At 39.7% G+C, this 25,598-nt stretch overlaps 1 protein-coding gene across 1 annotated transcript; it reads right to left on the bottom strand.

The window, feature by feature from the left end:
• Positions 1-5,895: 5,895 nt before the first annotated feature.
• vwc2 (von Willebrand factor C domain containing 2) lies at positions 5,896-24,623 on the bottom strand. The gene is made up of 3 exons (XM_053333165.1): positions 23,973-24,623; positions 22,424-22,553; positions 5,896-6,047 (listed from the first exon to the last, which is right to left on the bottom strand). Exons 1-3 carry the CDS (start codon positions 24,621-24,623, stop codon positions 5,896-5,898), a joined length of 933 nt encoding a protein of 310 aa, XP_053189140.1.
• Positions 24,624-25,598: the final 975 nt, after the last annotated feature.

Below are 25,598 nucleotides of genomic sequence, written 5' to 3'. Positions count from 1 at the left end.
CAGCAATGTGCAAAACTGATTCTAGAGGTATAGCCAGGGCCACTAACCCAGAATGAGAAGATCTGTCACCAAGGCCGGCCCTGACTATGTTGTTGCTCTAAGATTTTAGATTTGATCTCCAATAGATTTAGATTGAGGTCTCCAAAAAGTTCAATGATAGTGACTCCAGACCAAGAACTTCAAAAATGAATTCACTCAAATGAACTGCAACAATCTCCAGCCGAGACAAAGTCCTCCCAGTCCTGCAGACAAAAACGCAGTTGGGGGTCAAGAGTGATTGACCAATAAGGCTTTAAAAAACAAAGCAGATGAAAACCAATGCAAAACAATTGGGCAAAAAGAAAAAACCTTAACCTTGAAGAACAAGTGCGTATTTCCAAAAGCTGTATACAAGTATGCCTGTAAGTAAAAACAACAACCCAAAAAACTGTTCCACTCATTTGGCACTCTAGGCGACTGCCTATGTAGCCCATGCCACGAGCTGCCCCTGTATGTCACTGTGTGAGATATGCCCCACAGATGTATGAATCAGAGGAAAATTCAACACTGCAATGACCGGTGTCACCCTCATCTGGAGGCAAGACAAGGCAAAAAGGTGAAATTGAAAATGTGAAATGTCTGGCTAATGGCACAGGAGGAGTGCTAGAGATATAATACCAAATCTATAAAGGACAATTTCAGGCTCCAGCCTCTGGAGAGTCAGGCGCTCAATCATGAAGTGATTCACTCAGATTGATCAAGGAGCGTCATAATCACATGGGAATGTTACATGTGGCTCCAAGGATGACTCGCAGAATTGTCAAGAGATTCAAAGCTGGATTTAATGGATTTGAGGTGATGTGCTTAGAAATCATTTCAGAAGGTGCAAATAGAATCCTCAAAGCATTTTAGCAGCATTTAGCAGCTGTCCAGTGAAATTAATGTTCAGAACAGAGCAATTTGAAGGAATATAGTTGCCATCAGAGAAACAGAGGGCTGGGATCGGCTCTGTATTCTCATAGCACAGATTCAAAAGGCCCGGCCCTTTGATAGAGGAATCGGAAATCTACTAATGAACTGCACTGTTGATAACAGTCTTGTATTAAGCAGAAAGCCTAAATGCACTTACAGATAACAAGGCTTCTTTTATTTAAAGTTATTCCGGTTAAAAGCTCAGTGCTCCCTCAGAAATTGACATAAATGCAGCAAATGTGACATTAAATATTAATAATCTTCAACTGTCATCTAGCGCTTCCTATGTGAAGATAAATGTACAAAAAACAACAAATCTTAAATAATTATGCTTCTAATGAGTAAGAAGTCTGAAGGTAGATCATTACAGTGTTATGGGGAATTCTTCATGTAGCAGTGTTTCCTTGTGATATTCATGGCTGCGTGAGATGCTTTGTCAGGATATCAAAGTTACCTAACAGACACAGACAGGCAGGTGAACTGCACTTTGAATCTTTGCTTATTTTCCCGTATTGTGGGCTTATGGAACGTTTTCACCTCCATCAAATCATTGTCTCACAAAGCTTTTAATGCATCCCACAAGATTGCAGACAGATAGGGCCACCGACTTAAGCTTATGTTCATGTGTGGGAAATCATGAAAGAAACCTGAGCTTTAAAAACTTTTGATTGAAGCTGGCAGTAACGTTTGATCTAAAGTTTCTCTCAAATGGCGTTTTTGTTCAAAATGTTAAAGAGGAAGCAGCAAAAATATTCAGTCCAGACATGCTCATGAAATCACTTCTGTTTGGATATTTTGTATTGCAGTGTGACTTAATCATTTGATAAAACAAAAAGACGGGCCTTCTTATCATTTTAAAAGACACAGCAGGGCTTTAAAATTTTAGATTAAAGGACCTTATCAACCAGCTTTTGGAGAACTTGAAAATATTTATCTCTTCCTAAAGCGTGTGTGGTAAATTAATGACATGGTTTTCAATAAATGATTGGTTAAAAGACGTTTTGGAGATGTCAAGAAGGAGTAATGTGCCAGAAGTGGAGAAAAGGTCATTTGCTATCTAAGTTATAACTCAGTCTAAATGCTGTTTCATTCTAATGTAAGACAGTCTTGCAGCTTCATAGAGAAACATTTAGTGGGTCTCGGGATTTGTATGAGAACCAGTTGAAAGTGTTTCTGTTTAGTTTAACTCTGTGCGGGTGTTTTGCCAAACATTCAACCATACCTCGGGACTTAAGCAAAACATATTTTTTATGATTTATTTACTTATTTCCTAATCATTCATAGAAAAACATATTGATATCTTTCAATGAATCATATGATAATGTATGTTTATGTGCATATTGTACTGGGTAACACATAGGCAACTGTACCTGTTCAATCATCTAGAACTAACCAAACACTCAAGCTCAAGTCCTCTGAGTCATTATTATTATACTCATGTTCATATCCTGCTTTTAAATGAATAAATGGTAAAAAAAGAGAAGAATTTAACCCCCATCACTAGATGCTTCAAAGAAGTCTTCATTTTCGGAGTTACTTTCATCAAACCTCTCCACAATCAAATAAAGTGCAGCTCTGCAGTGTACCATCATGTTAGTGTGACTGACAATACACTTGCAACAAACCTTTGTGGAAAAATCCTTTTGTCTGTGTTAATTTATATAATCAGTGACACAAAATAAGGTCAAATAGGAAAGCACAACAACAGCTCTTACATGCTCAGTCTCTTGAGTGCCTTTAAACCTTTGAGAGAAAAACACTAGAAAAACTATGATTTTTAGCTAAACACTAATGATAACGTTGACCAACTTTATCATTTTAATTTTGCACGCTAGCATACTAACGATTAAAGATTGATTTGAATGTCATTAGTTATGCAGTTATTTGGGAACCTGCACATGTCTGTACAAGGTTTTGTGCTAATCCATTAGGTAAATGTTGAATGAAATGAACACTTTGACCTGTTAGTACGGAGGAAATGTCAGGGGCTCAACAAAGTCTTTAAGATTCATCACCTGTGCACCATCTGTGCAAAATCTCACAGCAACACACTGATATACAATAGTTGTTGACATATTTCAGTTTAGACCGAAGTGGTGGACAGACCAGCCATTCATCGAGCAATGTCGCTAATATGGCTAATAATAAAAAGTCTGAGGAATAGAGGGTAGTTTAATGTTTAACTGAGTTCAAATAAAGAAATTAAACAAGGTATACCTTAAAATCAGAGGTTTGCCTTTAAGGTTTGTAAGGTTCAATGGAACTTTAAATTAAGGGAAACTCTGCTGATGAGAAAACTATTTAAAACAATGTATGTTTTTTCTACACTGGAGCCATTTTTCCTCATAAACACTTCGAATGATGAACCAGTGAGGTGTCGATACTTTGACTCAGTTGTGTCATTTGTTGCAGCATATTCCACTGTCATTTATCAAAAGTCAATAACTCTGAAAGACATTTGATTTAATGCCTTAATATCTGTGAGTAAATAAAAATCTCTCGATGGTCTTTTGTTAACCTGAGTTGTGGATTTCTCAGAACTTACGATGCTCTAATTTCAAATGAAAGGGCTGGCCGATTGCTATAAATGGATAATGAATTTCATCACCTACTGTAATATGAACGCATCTCATCTCAGTGCAGCAGTATGCATTGTCCAGAACAGGGCAGAAGCCTAATTAAGCAGTTACAGCATTAGGGAGACCAGCCTAATCTCTTATGGGTTTCTCCAACAGATGTGTCCAATTAATGGCCTGTCTTTGAAGGAAGACCAGTTTAGATGCGTACCACTCTGGGAATTTTATTTCAAAGTAAGAAGAGCCAGCCTGGTTTCTGATGAGTCGACTTTATAGCCGGTCTTAATCATGGCTTTCTTTAACACAATCACACACTGAGACCAGACTTTGAATAACTGCAGGGATACGAAGTGGTCTAAAGCCAATTGTGAGTGTTAATGACCTGGACAGAGCAGATAGGGGTGGCAGATTAACATCCTTGGTCAGAGTCATTATTTCACTGGCTGATACACAGCAGGTAAGCTGCTTGGGAAATTAAACATAAGGGAGTATTATGCAGTGAAATGAAAGAATAGAGAGATGGCAAGACAGTAATTCCTCTAAACAGAAGAGAACTAAGGGGAGAGAACAAGGCACATAAAAATGAGCTCTTAGTATTATAAGTGAGAATTGAAGGATAGAGGAGGAAAAATCCCTCTATCATTTACCACTCGTATGCACAAGCACAAGTCCTGTTTTTCTTGAATGAATAAGCTTGGCGTGAGAGGACCCTTACAGTCATAGAGACAGGGGAGTTAAGGCTGGCCACAAACCTTAATAGATCTGTGCCATTGCTCCCCTGCTGCTCTGAGAGAAGCCTGTCACGTAGCATGTACATGCATTTAGGCTTATTTACCTCGATCCTGCTGGCTGGCTGACAGGCACGTCTCACTGCTGGAGATGCAACATCGTTGTCTGGCAACCCCTTGATCAAAGAGTTTAGTAGCATGGCCACTACATTGCAAAGGGTGACAGAAAGAGCCACGTCGCTGATGCAAAAGATGACAGGAAGATGAAAAAAAAACGAGAAACATAACATCTGCATCCATTTATCTTAGCCTGCCCTTCAGCGTTCATAACCCGGACTTAAATTATTAATCATTATTTTGATCCGCTGGTCGAGTGGCACCATGGCCCTGCTACATTCATGAATTCATTACCCATAGTCTTCAAATGGAAGATGAAGACAAGCAGAGATAAGGTGCAACTCAAATGACCTCTCGATTTTTAAAAATCTTGGAAGCAAAATGGATAAATATACTGGAGAGTTCAGTCTGGTGTTAAGAAATCAAGAAGCAACTATTGAGATTCTAACTTCCCACTCTCCTTGTTTGTATTGTGATGCTTACAGCTACTGCAAATGAAACTGCAGCATCACTAAATAACTTAATATCCTCCTGACAACACATTAAATATTTACCTGTAGCTTTCACACAAACCGTTCTCATCCTGAAACTTCAAAAGAGAAAATGCTTACATCAGTAGAGCGGATTTGCTCAAGTTTGTCACATTCAGTAGTTACCTGTGATATCCGAAAATGTCAAATCATTTATTTCAAAGGTAGATTCTTGGTTGATCACCTCGTCTCAGTAGCATTTGTTGATTTAAGTGAAACCGAACATTTATTCATTTTGAAGCCTGTAAATGTAAAAACACCATTGGAAACTAAACACGAAGACCTTCTGTACAGTGGGAAAGTAACATTCGAGCATTTACAGAGCACAGACTGGCATTTATTTGAAACATGAACACACAGTACCAAGAGAAATACAAAAAAGCACTTTCAAATCAAAACACAGTTTGAACATCCAAAAAAGATTAAAGAAATCGGAAAACTGTCGGCTCCGCTTGAATTTCCTTCTGTTTTCTCGTTTTTGTTTTTAACTCTGCACTTAATTATCCTACACAGCAAATACTCCTGTTACTCTTTAAATGGACAGCACAAGTCTGGTCTGCACTTTGGTGGTAGAGGGACGGGTGTCAGGATTTGTCGCGTGACACCACATGTCGAGACATTGAGGTTTTCACCTCCAAAGACAGCTGTGTGTGTTCTATACATTCTGTTATGTTATGTTGACTTCTTGTCCGATACATTGCTTATTAAAATACAGAGCCTATAAAAAATATGTTCAACTAGTTCAGCATTATGACTCCTATATTTGTATATATTCATAAATAATTTAATACATAGATAAATAGATATTCTGTGTGTGGATTATAAATCGTCATAAAAGCCTTTTTTTTTCAATACAGGAGTGACTACAAATGCTGAAATGCTCAAGGGCTGCTGTCCGACCCTGATGTCCGGTAGACTGGGTGAAAGGCAGAGAGTTTACATGCGGATTGGCGCTGCTGTTGCATGCCAATGTCCCTCTCACCGTGCCAGTCTCTAGCTGCGCTGGCACTCGTTCTTACTGCAGGTGGCCTGACGTTCAATCTGCCATGTGCCCTCCTCGTATGTGCAGTAGCAGATTGTACACTCATCAATCTTCACCTCTCGGCCGGCCGGTATCACTGCTGTGTCCGCATAGCAATTTGGCCCTGTAGGAGGGAAAGAAAAGGGAAAAGTAGAGCTAACAAGAAAATAGGCTTTATGTGTTTCAAAATGGACCTTATATATTTTTAATGTGTTTCTTTTGTGTTGTCGGCACCTTGTCATGTAATTGAGGTCAGGCTCAGAACACTGAAAAAAAAATCATTATTTTCTTTGCCACTGTGGAAAGTCTGCTGTGGTCAAACTAAAGGAGGCTTGATAGCACATGTGAAGACAATGGAAGAGAAGCACTGCTGGGTCTTTGTGGTGCTAACATATAGGAGCTCTTGGGTAATTTAAATGTACTTTTTATTCCATCTTATGAAAGGCTCTTTGTTTTGAATTTTTTAAAAAGTAAAATGCAAATCTCAGTCCAAGAACACTGAAGGGTTTGTGCAAAATGAAAATGCCCTTATTTTACATGGAATTTTGTGTTTAAAATGACCAACACATGGTGATTCATAGGTCTTCATACACACCTATACTGTGTTACACTAATGAGTTGAATGGGAGGTTGGTTCTCTACCAATGTGCAAGTATGTTGGTCAAAAACAAGAAAGTGATAGATCAATAGAAGAGAGAGGGAAGGAAGGGATAAGACTATAAGCACATATTGACTGGAATAATATTCCACAGAAAAGGAGAAAAGCCTACAGTATGTCATCATTGAGATTGGGGTATTTTGTTGATTTGAGTCGTCTTTTTTTAGGCAGTCACCTCCTCAGATGTCCTTTTCAACAACTTGTAACACCATGACATTCAATGTATAACGGCTGCCATGTCCCATTTGCACATAATGCGATGCCATAGCATAATCAGCATTGTTCGTGCAGATGACATTTTTATGTACTGCAGTTTAGTTTTTTAGTCTTCTCTTGGTTCATCCTACATAGAAACAACCACAGGGGCTCTACAGTCTATCAACACCATGTGTGGTGTTGCAATTGGCAAAGTGTCTCATTTGATATGTGCGAGATGTGCTCCCATCTTGAAAACGATTGGTTTTCACAACATTATCACAATGAGTTTAAAAGTTCTACAGGGCTTTTGTAACCAGGTTGTTGGTTTTGTAAGGGGAGGATAGCTTCGTACCACCTTGTCTCTGAGGGTCGGTGCGTGTCTCAATGAGAACAGAAGTGGTGTCATGAACAGTGGTTGTCTCTCTCCAATTGCGCTTACTGATTTTTCTTATTTGAGATGTTTGTCTACTGTACTGTATTGCATCACAAAATATGTTTTAGAAAACTGGTGTGGTTTCTTTTGGGTGAAGAGTAACTATTTTCTATTCAAGGCTTTTGCTCTTTCAAGTGATTTATCCACTGTATTTCTTTTTGTATTCTCGTTCAGTGAAGCAGTTCGCCATGTCTGAAGCCTTGTCATCAAACTCTTCCACTGTGTCACATAGAGAAATGGATCATAGAGAAAGAGTATGCCTTCCAACTAGAAAAAAAAAATCCTAGACTGCCTTGTTTCTACATGATGACAAAGACTCATAAAAATCAGTCAAATCCGCCTGGCAGATCATGAGTGGAAATGGCTCCTGATCCAATTTCAAAATTCATTGAGCACCAGATCAAGCCTATTCTTCCAAACCTATAATCTCACATCCAGGATAATACATACGTTTTCAACAAAATTGATGAAATGAAAAACATGGGAAATGCATGCATGATTACAATGGATGTGGAATGGTTCTTCACAATGATCATAAGGAATATTTACAGGCTACGCAACATTTCCTACAAATGAGAGAGCCCAGCTAGATAGACATGTGAGAATAATGTATTTCTCTTCCAGGAACAGCTGCACAGACAGACACAGGGCACAGAAATGGGCATGACCTATGCACCCTCCTATGCCAACCTGTTTCTATCAGTGTGAGAGGAGAAATTCATTTGGAGCTCATCCAACCCCAAAATAAGGTGACTTGGATGCTACATAGACTAACATTCTTTATGCACTGTAAAGAACATATTGTACTTGAACTTCATAAATATTTTAATAAGACCAATAAGAGCCTAAAACTATCGTTGGAATACAGCAGAAAGGAAATCAGTTTCCTAGATATGAAAATCACTAAAATAGATTATTTGGATTTACATACTGCCATCCATCAAAAAGACACTGATCAAAACACAATCTTACTGCCGATAGTCTCCACTCAAAGACTCTTATAGACAACATTCTAAGACGACTAAGACGAGTATGTGACACAGTGGAAGAATGGCTTCAGACATGGCGAACCGCTTCACTGAACAAGAATACAAAAAACCCAAAATCCTTGAATAATAAAACAGTTTCTCCAAAGAAACCACACCAGTTTTGTAAAACAAGCATCTCAAATATGAAAAATCATTAAATGTAATTAGAGTTTTTTTCATAGCAACATATCTCTCCAACAATGTTCCTGAAACCACCTGCGATCTCATTCACATGTACACTTACCCTGAGAGACAAGGTGGTACAAAGCTATCCTCCCCTTTAGAAACCGACAACCTGGCCTCAAAAGCTCTGTGGAACTTTTATATTCATTGTGATAATGTTGTGAAAACCAATCATTTTCAAGACGGGAGCACATCTGACACATATCAAAGAGACGCTTTGCCAATTGTAACACCACACATGGTGTTGATAGACTGGTGTGCCCCTGTGGTTGTTTCTATGTAGGACGAACAAAGATGACTGATTTGCAGTACATAAAAATGCCATCCACACAAAGATTGTTGATTATGCTATGGCACTGCACTATATGCGAGAAATGGTGGAAATGGTAACCCTAATATACTGAAAGTCATGGTGTTAGAAGTTGTTGTACTCCAACACGAGACCTTTTGGACTGTGCCTCTAAAAGCTTTTTAAGGGAGATTTGCATTTTACCTTTTTTGATTGAGACCATATTCCTCCCAAGATGAGCCTTTCATAAGACATGGTGAGTTGTCTACTGCCAGATAAATACATCACGCTGGTAATAGAGTAATCTTGAAGAAGACGTGTGTCACTAAGGTTTGTCTGTGTTATTTTTCTGCTACTAGACCCACTAAGATCAGTCTTTCAATGTGTATAATTCAGGTGAAGGGCTGAACATACAATTCAAAGTCACAGTTTTTTGTGAAACATCAAGGATTCCAGTGAGTTTTAAAGTCCACGAATTCACAGACACCCTGTCCGTCTGGAGCATGCAGTCAATAGTCTGGAGGCAGTCGAATAATGAATACAACAACCTGTGATTTCTTTTGAGAAAAAAATCTTGTTCTTTTCAGTCAATAAACCTTGTAAGCAAGTTGCTATTTGTGAAAAAATCAAGGGTGGGGGGGTGTTCTTGAAATGTTCTTACTCATGAAAATAAATGACGAACCACAGTGAGTGGCTATTTCTTGCAGCTGTTTCAGACAACAATAAAACTTGAACTTGACCATGGCATTTGCAGGAATAATTTAACCTATTTATTCATTTTTATTCAATTCATCAAGTCGTGCAATATTTTCACTCTCAGTGATGTGATGTCAAGTTCATGCCTTGTCCTTTCCTCATGAAGACACATAGGAGATGTGATCATATACAACAGAACAAAAGGTTAAATGGTAATTTAGCATGCCAGCATTAAAATCCTCCAGCGCTCCTTTCAGTCACCAAGTGCCAATACACTAAATGTCATTCCTGAAATTCACTAGTTAATTCAGCTCTATACACAGCGTACAGCAAACCTCAATACTGAATAGAAAATAATCACAACATGAAATATCACAATATAAATAGGCTACAGTACATGACCACTTCAGACTAAAAAAAGCAGTCTGTACACAGACAAGCTGTACACTGAACTGACCCGTCTGTGGTGACAGAAAACCATTCCCCATTCAGCAAAGCATCTCGGCTCAATGCAGCCTCAATCGTAGCCTCAGAAGGCGCAGCACTAGATTATAAGCCTGGGTTGTTCATCAAATTGTTTGAGTCAGCCTGGGAGTTCCCCTCCATCTTAATAACAGTAGCTTCTGTAGTCTCATTCTCAGCTGTAATATTTCAACTATTTTTGTGAGAGTCCTGTAAAATACGATGATATGGTACTCTTAATCCTTAAATTTTTTCCTTTATTTGGCTACCTGTAGTTTCAGCCCTAAAATCATTGCTGAAATATGCGGTGTGTGCTTGGTGACATTCTTAAAAGCATCATCATGTAGCCTGGATGCAGTGTCATCTCTATTCTTACACAGTGTGCTGACAGTGAAAGTCAATTTCTGATGGTGCTAGTGCTGTTCTCACATTACAGCCCTTTACCTAGATTTTTTTTAAATGAGCCTATTTTTATTTTAGATATTTTATATGGGTGAAGCAGCATAAATTAATTATAAGGGAGATACAATTTTGTCCCCGCTGGGGATAAAAATAATTCAGCAGAGGTAGGGTATAAAGACCAGGAGGATGGGGTGGGGGGATTCCCAGCATCCCCCCTGGCAAATCGCACCCTGCTTAAGTGACTAAATATGAGGATAAGCAGCAGGTGAATCAATGCACTGACCCAGAATACAGAAACAGATTTATTTCACACTCACAAAGTGCTAGGGAACACTTTCTCCATTATGTATGTTGCCAGCTAGCTAGCCGAGTTTAAGTAAGACTCTGTGTAACCTTTGAAAGATTAAATAATTATGAAATTCCTCAGGCAAATGGAAAAGCTTAGTTCATAAACAATAAGATACACCCTATCACCCACTTCATTACACTCAGGGGTTTGCCGCATCACTTTGTCTGTAAGATGAGTAGGCTACCTTATGGTGGCTAATATTAGCTAATGTTAGCATTTGTTATTGCCATTTTACTGACATTACTGACTGAGCCAATTCATCGTTTGTTTGTTTGTTTTTGCGTTTATCTTTACTATAACAGTCCATGTTTCTGGCTATAGCTAAAGGCAGTTCGGTGCTAACTGAGGAAACAGCTAATGTTATGAAGATGAATGCATTTGCTACTGAATAATGTAATCTAAAATGATTACATATTAGTTAGCTTATTAGCTTACTGACTAATTAGCATATAGACTAGGTAACTAGTTAGCTGCATCCACCAGCATGACAGCCTTGGTTTTGGTTTGACCAGACTTCCTTGTTTGCAATTTAAATCTGCCACACATGCAATTCCCAAGTGAGAAAAAACATTGATTTTTTGCTTCCATTGGTGTTTACAAATGTTGATATATTCCAAGATCAATTGTATTTACAGTAGGCTACCAGTCAAAACTTTGGGCACACTCAAATTAATTCAAAAGATGTGTCCAAACTTTTAACTGGTACTGTATACTGAACCTAGACAGTTCATTATTGATGTTAAAAAAAGGTAGTTTGACAAAAGAAAAAAAACTAACCCTTGCCACAAGTGATCCACCTTCATGTTAACTGAAGGCCATGAGATGTGCCTAATTGCTGTGGCACTTTTTGGTCAAACAACACAAGTCAAAACCATACCTCATCAGATTTGATTTTATACTGTTATGTTGTAACTGCTACATGAAGAAATATAGAAATGTTAATAATAGGCCTTTTTTACAACAGACATTTAGAGAAGTCATAGCAAAAGCCCAGGTGCTATCGTGTCAGCCTATTCATAACTCAAGTGAAAATGTCTTGCCTGCCTATTTAATATCCAGTACAGATATTCATTGAGATATTTGAGCAGATATAAGATGTAAGAGAATATGAGCAGAATTACGCCAGCAATACATGTCAGCTTTTCACTACACTGATGAAAGTCATCTTTCATGCAAACACACATTGTGGAACGAAGGCCAGTGGGACACAAGCTTAGTTTAAAAGTAGGACAGACCTTCAGTTATTGCTTGACATGCCTTATCTGTTGCAATGACCACATTTCCATATAGAGTTCAGTGCACTTTTATCTTGTCCTTTTTTTAAGGATAGTTTTATGACATCTTGGTGAACTTGAATGCAGTTAGTCAAACAAGAGAATGAACACAAGAAACCCAGTGCGCTGCCCTTCATGTTATATGTCTCACTAGAAAATGGGCTCCCACATCTGGGCTCTCATTGATTTGATTTCGAAAATAGTGTTCTGGTTATGGGATTTTAAGAGGCATAAAAAATAATATTCAAGATTTTTGGACAAGCTTGTATTTGTGTCAGTGGACATTTGCTGAGATAATTTAATTCAGACTGAACCTAATGGATAACACATTAAATGTAATTTTGGAGTTTTCACTGAGGATTTTACACATTCTGGCATTTCCTCCCCAAAATACTGTGAATCATCAATTGCCTGTGTATCTGCTAATCAAAATAGCTCTTCCATTAGCCATTACGCTCTTCAGGCCACTGAGTTACCACTCGTGATTAATGTAGAGGTGTATTTTAAACCTGAAAGCGCGAGCTCAAATCAGGAAAGAAATGCATCATGGAATTACAGTGATTACATTGAATCCTTAAGGACCCAAATCACATGATTATCTCCTGCACTGCCTTAGTCTGCATTTAACCTGGGCTTTTTTTCATTTTGGTGTATTTGATTGAACTTGACGCATGCGCATGGATGATTTTATTCAACAATATTTTGCTCCACACTCCTCAGATTAGCTACACCACTAGCACACATCTTGCTAAAGGCGGCTTCTCTCCATATGTAACTTCAAGGTTAGACTGCACAGAGCAGGAATAGTACATAAAAACCAAATTAAGCACTGTTACGCAGTGCTTTAATAAAGTTCTGAAGTGCAGCCCCAAGGAACTGCTTTTTCTTTCATTATTTTGGAGAAAATTGGCTCTTGCTAATGAAATTTTGATGTTGAAGGTAATAATTGTTAAGAACTGAGCCCTCTAAGTGGCCCAGACACATGCAGAAAAAGGACTTTCACTGGAGGCTTATTTTGGTGTCATTGTGCCAGCATTGTGTGTACACAAACCCACTTGCCAAGCCCACAATCACAGACATAAATGTACTCCAACCACATTACCTTCTTTGGTACTAGATGAAGGCTATTGTCTATGTTGAAAGTACCTCTGTGCTCATAAATCATCCATTATCTCCTAAGCTGCATGGCAAAATATAAACATTGCGGGAATTGCTTCCACAGCATCAGGTATAGCATAACAATGGATATTTCCCTTAGACTAACAAGGTCTTGAGCCACTGTGTTGTATAATTAAGATGCTGATAAATGGGGAGTCTTTCAGCTGCACTCACCGCGTTTCATTGGACGGCAGCACCCAGAAGGAGCGTGCTGGCACATCAATCAATGTGAACAGTTTGCCGAGGCCTGTCAAAATGTCAACCCTAACACATTTATAAGTCTTCAGATGAACACGCACACACCGTATCTGAATAACAACTCATCCTGTGGCCCAGGCTGCTGTCGCTACTGATTCATCATCATTAGCAGCATTTAGGACACAGCGTCTCGAATAAAAGACGCACCCGTCAAGGATATGTTAGGAGAGAGAAAAAAATGTTGCGAAAAAAAAAATCATGCACTTTACAAAATGAATCAAAATTACTATTTCCTGGAGCTGGGATTGAACTACAGCCTGTCAGACAGTCATTCACAGTTGCATGACACTCATTTGTGTTAATTAATGCATGGAGTCAGCGCCACTGTGCTTACTCATAGCTGTCACCCTACTATTCTGCCATTCGTATCACACCCACCTTTTTGTCATTGTTTCATTAATATTATATATATTCTCGTCTCTCCATCACTCTCTGTCTCTCTTTGCCCCTCACTCTCTGTTGCAGAAAAGATTTTTTTAGGCACATCAGGCTTCACAAGAGCTTTTCAGTGACACTCGAAGAGGCAGAGACAAATGGACTGTGCATGTGCATGAACAGTTGGACCCAAACTGTCACTACGGCGTGTTAGAAGTTGGCATGGATGGCGTGTGAAAAAGATAGCCATTAGCACCTGTGGCTTTTGGCTCTGTAGCTGCGCCAGATAATGGAGAGAGAAACGAGGACACATCCTGATCATCTCACCCCTTAATTCCGAAATGTTAAAAATTCGCAGAGGTCCATTATAAGGTAATGGAAAGAGAAGAATAGCAGAAATCACTCATCTTAATGCGTTTTCTGAGTACATTTGCATTATAAATGCAGAATATCCACTGACTCATTCACATTGTGTACACTCACACACATGCACACACACTCGGACTGTGCTGGTCTAGTAACTGCTTTTATCCTGTGAGCTGCAGTTTTATTCATATGTGCAATTTGATTCATTGTGTGCAATATACTCATGGTTGTTTACAGTGTGTTTATAAAACTGACTTATTTTAGTTTCTATCATTTTTTCTTACATTCATGAGCCAGATACAGTGTAATTTCATTCTGTGCACTTCCTGCGCACAGTCTGAATGACAATAAAGTTAATCTTGATCTTCATCTCGACAATAAAAATGATGTTGCTTTGTAAAGAGGGGGACATTTGAGGGGAGAGACTATGATTTAACAACAATATAAATAATTTCTTTCAGAGATGCAGCGTGAAATGGGGTTGGATTTTTAAATTGCATCAAAGCTGCAGATAAGATTTTATAGAAGTAGCTTGTGTGAATGTTTGTTTGCATATGTTGTCTGCAGCCACACTGCCCACTGATAATCTTTGTGGCTGAACAACCCAGCTGCACACAAGTAGCTCGACTGTCATAAATGATGTCCTTCACAGAGACGCTGCCACAGACCCTTGGCAGTCATCGCAGCTGTGTCCAGGTGACAGACTTTACTGGGAGACGTCCATTTACTTAAGCCTCATAAACTGCATAAATGCATTAAATGCTCTGATATAAAACAGCAGTGTTCTGCTCCTTGCTGTACTGTGAAATACACATTTGGAAGTCACATTAACTTTGACTTTTATTCACAAGGAAAATTTTACAAAAGAGCACCCAACAACCAGAACAATGTAGAAAGCCACTCAGTCACCCAGCAGTACTCTAATAATGTGAATAACCATTACCTTTCATTAAAGTGACCTTTCTCTATTGTAATCATAACTCTAACGTCCAGTAATGGAAAATGGCCTTTAGATAATAAAATACTGAGCTTTAATGAAAGAACTGAACCAAAGGGTGAAAAATGAAAAAAAGTAACCTTTTGTGAATATATCAGACGATATACAATGTCCTCCTTCTCCTGTCCAATTTATGTAAAAAATGAAATCAGCGTACAGTATTGCATACAGTATTTTGGAAAAAGAAGCAATAATCGTTCTGTCAATTGACCGTTTGCTGAATTCATGGATGGAGGTGGATGCTGTGCCACTGCTCAGCATGCAGCTAATTCTTCCCAGTGGCCACTCATGGTATTGCAGTGAAAAATCCCCATGTGGCCCAAAAATGTTCTCCATAGACCACCAAAAAATGTAAGAGATGTCTATAAAATAGTTGACAGATTATTTTTAACTGCAAACAAATTCAATTGTGACTCTTTTTTTAGATCCATGGAGATTTTATATTTATATTAAATTTAAATATCTGTGAGAAAAATGTAACAATCTATGCAATGTAACATCTATTGGCGTTATCCCCCCACAAATGAACCTGGAAGCTAGAAACCTTTTTGACGTATGTGCCAGACAACCAATTCTTATGGTCTGAACAGGCGCCCAAACAGCAATTTTCCAAAATTATAGATAACTGTAACTAGGCACAGCAGATCTGTCGAGCCCTGGATTTCCACACCAAAATGATGCATGTTGATGCACATCCATCATCCACATGCTCTAAGAAGAGCAATACTCAGTATCTGAAGTTTTTTCAAGTCTTTTTTTCACCTTTGTGAAAGTTGAAACACAAGGACATAAGTGTAACCTGCACACATTTATGCTTACAAGTACCATAAAAATAGAGCATACAGGTTACAGTTTAAAAATAGGCTACAAACACTGTATCTTAGCACAAATACCATTTTTATTACATTTTATTTATAATACCCCATTATAATAACTAGCTCTATTTTCCAGTGCAGCAACAACACTGTATCTTTATTCAATCTCTTATTTCAAGAATCAAGTATCAAGAATACTTTATTGTCATTCTGCCCATGAGACATGAAAAAAACAAAATGCAGGACTCTAAGAAGCTAAGAATAGAAAACTTCAATATAATAAGATAGCAGCAATAGAACAGTAGCAGCATTCCGGAACAAAGTGCAGCAGTTAGAAAGTGCAATCAGAGCAGGTGGTTAATGACATGGCTGTGTGGAGTGGTTCATCATTTCTTACCAGGGACAAAGGCTAGCTTTAACATCAGTTGTTTAGCATGATATCCAGTATGTGCTCATCATGTGCATGTTTGTCTGTAGACTGTAAAGACTAAATCACAAGTATTAGTGTTAAAGACAGTCATTATTTCAGCTGACAAAATTCACAGTGGTCAATTAGAAATTAAAAGCCTGCTTATGTGTGATATTGATATTGATATTGAAGAACCTTTTTTTTATTATTACTATGAATTCTGGTGCTCAGTCAGTATTCTTGCTGTTGTTGTTGGCTGTATTATCATGGAGAGGTGCAGAAGCATTTACCTTTTCATTTATTGAGTGAGACCACCTCTGGTTGCTACACCAGTCCTTATCTGTATCATCAGGATGAGATGGAGGCTGCTTCAAATGAAAAATGAATAAATAAATAAATAAATAAAATCACGCCATTTCACATACGAAAAACATCCCTTTCGCACATGTTTTGAAGTGTTCTTAGGGAAACAAAAAACCCTGCTCCATCTTAAAAGACCCTCGTTGAATCATGTCTCTCTTAATTGAAATGGGTCTCTATCCCTATTGGCAACCAGGCTACCATGTCTCGTGTTGCTCTATTTGAAGTGATTTTGGCTCCAGTTCAGACTGTTTATCACATCCCCCCAGATTAGTGTTGACCCTAATGTCTGAGTCTTGAAGAGCACCACTTGTTTCCTCATGCGTTGCCAAGGCGATACCCTGCAAGAGCAAAGGACAAGAGGGAGGGAGCCACGGCGGAGGTGCTGAGGAGAGAAGCTTCTCCTGCATTGATTTTTTCCCCCTCCTAAACATTCTTCAAAAGCAGATGCTGCAAAACAAAATCTGGTTTCAGATTTACAACAAACACCTCTGTGTCTTTAATGCCTATACATAAAAAAACAAGAAAATAACACTTCAAGAATATCGGCATAGGGGAGAAAAATACTGAGTAGTAGTAGAGAACATGTTTTCCCTCTTTGACTTGTATCGACTGGGTGTTCTTTGCATGAATCAATATTGTTTAATTAAAGTTTATGGCGGCAAGCGAATGATAGTCAAAAACTTTAGAGGGTATGAAACCATTTAATTGCAATGTGTTCCAGTGCTTTAACATAATGAGTAAAAAATGATGAGAACCTGCCTCCATTCACAGCTGTTCTTTGATATTCATGAACAACTGTCTGGGGTGGATGTTAGCGATACCTCTCACTTTCATCTTCCTCCCCTGGCTCTTCCCCAAGTGTCTCCTTGCATACAGGCTGAATAACACATCTGAGACAGGGTGCTCTGCCATAAGCATTGATTTTGCATGCCTGAAAAGGCCAAGATAATGCCTGTGCATAATTGATGAACTTATCAAACACTGAAATACTTTATTGTGATTTATATCAATAGTGAGGAAAATGGTGAAGAAAAGAGCTGTTAGCTGGGAAATTAGGGTAAAACCCACTAACAGCAGGGCTGACTTGTTGAATGAGAGCCTGAATCCCCCTTTTTTCTCTTTAGAGATCTGAGGTTTCAATCTTTCACCTCATTTGTTCCATTTTCTCACCTTTCCTGCACCTTTTATATGAATGCTCCTAAACTCTGTGACAGTTTTCTTTCCTCATGCTGGCATTACACATCTGGAGGAGTATTTAATTCTTTCCCCGTTAACGAGCCGAGCTTTGATGTGACACTTGAGATGAATCGGAGTTCCAGGGAGGTCTTAACATCTGTCTGCACTTCAAACAACATCTGTAGACAAGACAAACAACAGCACTGGATCGAGAACTCTCCAACGAATTCCAATAACCTTATTTTACATCATCAGTGGGTTTTTTGTGTGGGTTTTTTTTCATCCCGGAGCTACCACTGTGGCACTGTCTCGTATCAAGTGCTGCATGATTAACGGCAGCAAGATGGGAGTTGACAATCAATGATCCTCATCATTTAAATCACGGCTCCTGTTAATACCTGACGAAGAAGCATCATGAATAAAAGTCAATGTCAAATCTGATGTATAATCGTTTTGATATTGATACAAGCTGAAGGAAGACCAGTGGTGTCATTTAAGGTGATGAATCACACACATCTGTTTACATCTGGTAAATGTATCTTCTTACTATTTAATCAAGAATCCCCTATGGAGATCATTTTAAAAACCTGTTGTTCACTTTGTAGTGTCAAGACTAGCATGAAATGAACTGAAAATACAAAAAGCTTGTATGTGACAAGACTTCAAAGCGGCATGTTTCTGACCGATGATTCCCTGGCAGAGACCTCCATTTTCTCCAGCAGGTGGAAGGTGACTGGCAGAGCCTGACACTCTAAGATGTTTGGTGATTGGAAGAGAGCTTGTTTACACCTTGTATTCACACGGTGACAACCCTGTTGGCCATATTCATCAAATCAGAGCCAGAAAAATTCCCCATTCAGTGAGTGGTTGTTAATCACATTCTGATACAAAGATACTCCACTCTGCTTAATTAACAGTTCGAGCCCTCATATTCACAGCTACCCTCAATGTGTGCAGGTGCCAGCAGGGATCATAGACATGAGAGCTAATGCTTGCATTTTTGCCATAGTCCTAAAAAATCAATTTATTTTAACATAAAAATCTCACCTGGTGCAGATTTAAAGACCCTGTCACCTGAATGCTGCACAAATGAGGCATAAAAGCTGCCACAGGCTTTTTCTGCATTTTCGTAAATACCACTGTGTTCCTGCAGATTACTATGAAAAAGAGGTTGGCAGAGGTTGCATGACAATGTAGCAACAGATTCCAAAGTGACAAAGAGGTGTATGTGTGAAAGGAAATGATATAAAATTGGTCAAAAGGTTTAGCATTTCACATCCATAAATTTGGGATACTCACAAGAGACAGGGAAGTCAAAATCACAACAGCAGAGAAAAGAGCTCCTGTTTCATAGTCCCTGTTGGTCAAGTTCCAAAAAAACGGCATGCTTCAATTCCCAGAGTGCATCTCAATTTTTCATTGAGTTGAGAAGTGAATGGAGCAAGTAAAGTTTCAATAAGAAGAAGTTTCTTTTCTCATGGACAATGTAAGGCAGGGCTATTCAAGTATATTGTTCAAGGGGACACACAGTCAGAAAGCTAAGAGCCCGCGGGCCGGACATTTCCCTGAGCTATTATTCTTATTATGTATGTACACTTGACAAAATGCATTTGCACTGAGAGTTTGGATTTTTTTTTTTTTTTGCTGGTGAACATTCAAACCCGACAGATAAGCTGCATCAAAGCTGGGATGTTTTGTTTTGAAGTGCCTCCGCAGGTTATATTAGTTTGCAACGGAGCTGCACTCATTGCAAGGCAAATATATTAACTTGCCTTCAGCAGTTTCAATGTACACATATTTCTAAGTCCAGTCACTTTAGAATTGACGATTTTAAGCATCAACTTTTCATTTTTTTTAGTGTAAAGTTAGTATGAGCTAGCTAGGAGCGCTTATCCTTTTCTTTTCATTTGCATACCGCCCTCTGCTGTACCAGAGTATGTAGAACAGGATGTAGTTTACGTTGCACAGGAACACTCTAATGGTTTGAAGGACTTACTGTGGCAAAAATGTCCGTTATTTGTGTGATTTATTTTTTTCTACAGGTTTTTAATTTTATTTCAGAGTTGGCCTGCCAGTTGAATAGGCTGGATGTAAGGTGACTGACAGTTGGGATACTTTCACCATTCTCCTGGATGGATCATCAGTATATAAAATGTACAACTGTGATAGAAGGATATAGTTCTTTGATTAAAAAGTATAAGGTACAAATCTGTGAACTAAAGGTGAAACATGGCTCCTAAGATGCATCTGTGTAAAAACATCCAGTGACAGCTTAAAATTCTGCTACATCTGCTACTAACAGTAGGCAAAGGCAAAAGATTAAGGTGTCAAGGAAAATGATTAAATCTAGAGATGAAAGCCATTTACATTAAGCTTCAGGGTCAATTTGACTGCAACAAAGACCTCTTTTGAATTTGCTTCCGCTCTGATTTACACCTTAAAAGTCTTCTCCTTAACAATGGCGGCCGAGGCTCATTGATATTGTAGATTTTAGAGCCATTCGGACATCCTAAACTGACAGAAGAAACATGGTCTCTCATACATAAAGATGAAACAATTCAAACTGATGGATAAAACTAAAAATTTAGTATCGTTACATTATCCAGTAGGCTCAAGTATTTCTATTTTGAGGGATATTGATGATATCATTAAAATTTGAACTGAGGAAAAGCAGAGAGCCTAGTAAAAGCCCACATATTTCAATCCCCCACCCCTATACACCCCTTATGCCCCTGCCTTGACCCAAGCTCAATCATCAGGGTTGTCTCAGCTTCTCTACAGACTTTAGAAAGCTTCTCTTGGGCCACAGAGGACATTATACAACAGTTTACACAGACAGAGTGTCCGTTTAACCGCAGAATCCCAAATGACTAAAAGCATGTAGCTCAGGCTTTGACGGTATTAGTTGTAACTTGCCGTCTTAGATATATCGAGCTCTGTTTATTAAATGGTAATATGTGGTAATCTTATGGTAATAAGGACTGATGCCTTCTTAAAACTGAAAAATCCTTATCGGCTGAATGAGCCCGTGGATTTGGTGGCACTTTTGAATATAGATGCACGCCCTCCTCAGTCTGCCACATCTCTGCACACACTGTATCCACTAGTGTCTCCTCGACTGATGTGCCTGAGGATGCAACCCAGCAAATCCACTGGACATCTCACAAGGGAAAATATGGAGCACTGCCCAAACACTACACAAAGCTCCCTCAGCAGGATCAATATGCATATATAAAAAGTGGGTTAACAGCAAAAAAGAAAATGGGAACAAAGGACCCTCATGCATTCCCCAAGATTACAGCAGGCAAATATTAATAGAGTGAGTAACGCTCCATGACTACCAATGTTTCTGACTTGTTATCTCAGGAGGTTGTGATACATGCTTTTAATTTCATCGGGACAACCTCTGATTGATAACTAGTCATGAACATTCATTACATGCAAATGCTAATAATAAAATGCTCATAATTTTATGAGTCTACAGTGATATGTGAACTATAATTATGTGATATCCTGAGTGCAATTCTTATGAACTATGATTGTACAGAAGTGTTTTGGGCACCTCATTTGTTTCACCCAGGTAAAATATGATCTGGATCTCTTTATTTTTGCATGCAACTTTAGAGAATAAAGATTGGTTTTGTAATTTTTGCTTGCACACTCTGTCCCTTCTAAATCTCCTGTGTTCCCCATTTAATGTTTAAATACAGAAAAGCTCACTGTCAAACAAACAGCAACAAAATCTTGCAACAATGTCTTTCTTGGATTTTTTACTGGAAATACATACAGAGGAGGAATTTTTGTTTGCCTTGTATATTGTCTCTCTCATCAAGCTTTCTTTATTCATGCAGATTGCTTGCTCTTGTTTATAGCAGAGACAGCCTGCGCCACTTTAAGATTCCAAGTCAGAGATACATATCGCAAGTCATCATTCTTTTTGCTGAAGGAAGCAATGTTGCTGACATTGCCATGTTGCATTAGAGTCACACCAAGAAAACAAGGGGACATAATCTAGGACATGCTGTCTGGAATCATCGGAAACAACTTCAGATAATCGACTCTGAGCCGAAGAATTCCTTTCTCAGACGGGCCAGAGCTCTCAAACCAACAGGATCCTTAACTCACAAGCCCTTGCAGCACAAAATGAGCACAGGCATACCTCCACTCATGGCAGCACACCAGGCAGTAGCAAGGGAGCAGAACATATGCTACAGCCTCCAACAGAGAAACTCTGTAATTTAATGAAATTAAACCTGAAAAATTACACATGAGCAAATATTTTACCCAAAATACAGAACATGACTCATGACTGATTAAGCGCGTTTATGGGTGTGACTTCGCTGAAATGGATCTCATTACCTCACATATGCAATCTGAAGTGGCAAGAGACTGCAAACACTGCAGTGCAGCATGCTGCCCGCTTTGTGTCAGCGAAATGAGTGTCGTGCTACCTTGGCCTCATGACTGTTGAGGTGCCCTTGAGCAGAAACATTTACACTAATCTGATGTAGTGGCCCTCGCTTCCCAGCAGTGACCACATGCAGACTGTTTGCACAAGGATACAGTGTTTGCCGCAGTGTATTGCTGCTGAAGGAAATTGTCTCCACTCACCGCCCTTGCAGATGGGACAACACTGATCCGGCTCATACTCCGGGTCCACACACTCTGTCTGAGGGCAGGCTGCCACAGAGCACAACACCTCCCCACTTGGTTCACATCGACACTTCTCACATGGAGACACCTGGATAGCAGAGAAAAAATTAGCAATTAACACCCTTATAAACAGTTCACACACAAACACACAAACGGAGAGCCTTTTCCTCTTAATTAATTTCCTGCTATCTTTGTGTCTGGCTCTTTGTTTGTCTCAGTGTCTCTTTTTTCCAATGTTCTGTCTCTCTGCAGTTATCTCTGTCTCATAAACACACACACACACACAAAATATACCCCTGCCTGTCTGGCTTGTTTGAAACAGTGTGCATTTCCTGTCACAACGCTACATCTACAGGGGAGTCCCAACCTCCTTGACTTCATTGCCAATAAGTACCTCATTTTAGAGAGAGCCGAGTCGAGAATTGAACTTCACTATCCAATCACGGGATATGGAGAAATCAATAGAAATGGGAAACAAAAGAAACACGCTTCCGCAGTTTAAAATGGCTCAGTTATCCCTGCATGCCTTGAAATAGGACGAATGTCGGACAAAGACTTAGGCTGATAGTATACAATTTGAGTTACATCCGTCTCCTACATTCCCTGTTAAAAGCTTCATTTAGCCGCTTGTATAAAGCCGCACACCTATAGTCTTAACCAGAGAGCAAAGGTTAATTCTACCAGCGTTGTTGTAGATTGCAGAGGCTTGCACCTCCGCATAGCACTCCACCGTGACAAATGGAGTGAGGCAGCACTTAGTACAATGCCCCAGAACTTAGCAATCAAGCATAAAAACCTGCCTGTTGCTTAGTTTCAAAGCACCCCCTCCTCCACACCCCACCACACTGCACAAAGGCTGGCGTATGAGGCTTGTGAAAGTAGAGCTTTCTCTAGCTTTCTGTCAGCAGAGACCTGCCATAGAGCCGTTGGTAACTCAATGAGTTAGAGAAAGAAAATCCCATACTACCCTCAACCTCCCGCTGATACACTCGCTCGACATAAAGAACGGCATTAGGTGCTGGTGAAGGCAGAGTCTCATAAGGGACGTAACATCAAGATTGTGGTGCAATCCTGAGTCTAGCCTTTAAAAGAAGTGTCAGAGGCACTTCTTTTGAAAACATTAAAGATTTCACTGGTGTAGCTCTGTCTCTCTTCACAAACACCCACATGCTGCAGAGCGCTCTGCAGAGTGGTAAACATTACTACAACTGTAATAACTGTAACTCTATCATGTGTATCAACAAACTGACTATGGAAACACTCTGCTGAAGCTGCACTGCTAAATTCTGCCCTCTGGTAATATTCTAGCGTTGTGTGAGAAAAAGACAAGTGCTGACCTTTGCCATTATAAATCTGCCTGTCTGCTTGCTTGCATGCTGCAAGGCAAGGTAACTAGTTTCCGTGTAGTGCCTGTGATAAACTCCATTGAAAGTCAAGGAGTGTTCTGTCAGCACTTCTTTCAAGTTTGGGCATGTCAGAAATGAGTGAACGCAGTTAATGGGCTCACCTTAAACTCTTCTAGCGAGGCGTAGATCTTTCCCCGGAACTCGCAGTAGTTTTTTTTCTCCTTGCACTGCGGGCAGCATTGGCTAGTGTCCACTTTAATGCAGCGAGGGTGAACCTTGGGACATTCTGGCTTAGAGCACAGAGGGCCCTCGTCTGTACAGAGGCAAGGGCACGTTGAAGGGCCCGGGGTGAACTGCTCCCCGATGGCGAACACAAAGCCGCTCTCATCCATGCAGCCTTTACCTCTGTAGTCTGGATAGGCGTACTCGTCAATGGCGTCCAGAGAGAGGGTGACGTCACTGGTGGGCCCCTCGTCTATTTGGTTGAGGCTGTTTTGCTCGCTCCACAGCTCCTGGGACTTCCCGCCTTTAGATCCTCGTGTTTGGGAGCTGGGGCTCGGCCTGGCACGGCTCAAGGCAGTCCTGTTGGGGCCCAAAGCATTGATTTCCTCCAGACGCTGCTGAGCACCGTATCCCAGCGGCTCCTCTGAGGCTGGTTTGTCCTGATGTTTGTCCTCCCTGGCTTGGGTTAACACCTTTTCCAGACGTTCTCGGCTCGCGGGTAAGGTCGCTATAGGACTGCACTGAGAGCCGCTCATCAGGAAGCCGAGAACAAAGAGAACTTCTGCTGTCATGGCAACGGAGTGCAGCATCTCTCCCCACCACCAGCGAGGTGGGAAAACACCTTGGCTCACATAACACACTTCACATCTCAGGTGTGAGCCAGTCCATCTGGAAAGAGAAAATTAGACTGGGGTTATGTGCTCAGTATTTTGTCACTTTTATCCCAGGTGTGGGCTTTGTCTCATTAAGCCTTCAGAACAGTGCAAGAAATCCAGGCGACTTCAGAGCACTGCTCCATCACGTCAAGCAAACATCCCACAGAGTGCGATACAAGTCTGTAAGATCAGTGAATTGGATCATTGGGATAGGGAGTATTCATATGGGCTGTGCTGGGTAATCGATACCACTTCGTACAGTAACACTTCCCTGCATCAATCGGTCCGAGCAGTGACAGAGTAAGGGGAAAATGACCAAAAAAAGGACCTGATTCTAACACTTTTAAGCTCCTGCTCCTTTTCCGGAACAAAGAATCAAGATCAATATATGCTTTTTAAAATTAATCACAGTCAACTATACAAACGGAGAAATTGATTTGAAAATAGAACATAATTCCAGCCTTAGAAATCTTAGAAAGATGAATTTATTGTACCCGACAAGCCGTATCAATTTAAAGATGCCGCAGCTTTTGCAAAGAGCTCAGAAACTTTCCTGTTAAAGAAGCACACTAAATATCTATATTATACTATTACTATTATATCTATACTTTAATAGTTCTGTTCTAATCACAAACACATCACTTTATTTTCTAGTTTTCTGAACTGTGTGGAGTCAATATACAGCAGCTCACATCAAGTAAAATCCTGGATCAACTGTAGACATTGCAGAGACTGCACATTTTTTGAAAAGCTCCAGTCAATGTTTTTGTTCTTGTCTCTTGCTTAACTTGATTTACTGCGGCGTCTTGAAATTCAAATGCCTGCTATGATGCTGTGCTGCGTTCGGTGGCCTACTTCCATTCATTTCCTTCACACCAAATGTTCGGTGTCGTCACTGAGCCCCGTTTA

Source organism: Scomber japonicus, chromosome 14 (assembly GCF_027409825.1).
Source record: "Scomber japonicus isolate fScoJap1 chromosome 14, fScoJap1.pri, whole genome shotgun sequence".
NCBI lineage: Eukaryota > Metazoa > Chordata > Actinopteri > Scombriformes > Scombridae > Scomber > Scomber japonicus.
This window is presented reverse-complemented; position numbering and strand designations above follow the sequence as displayed.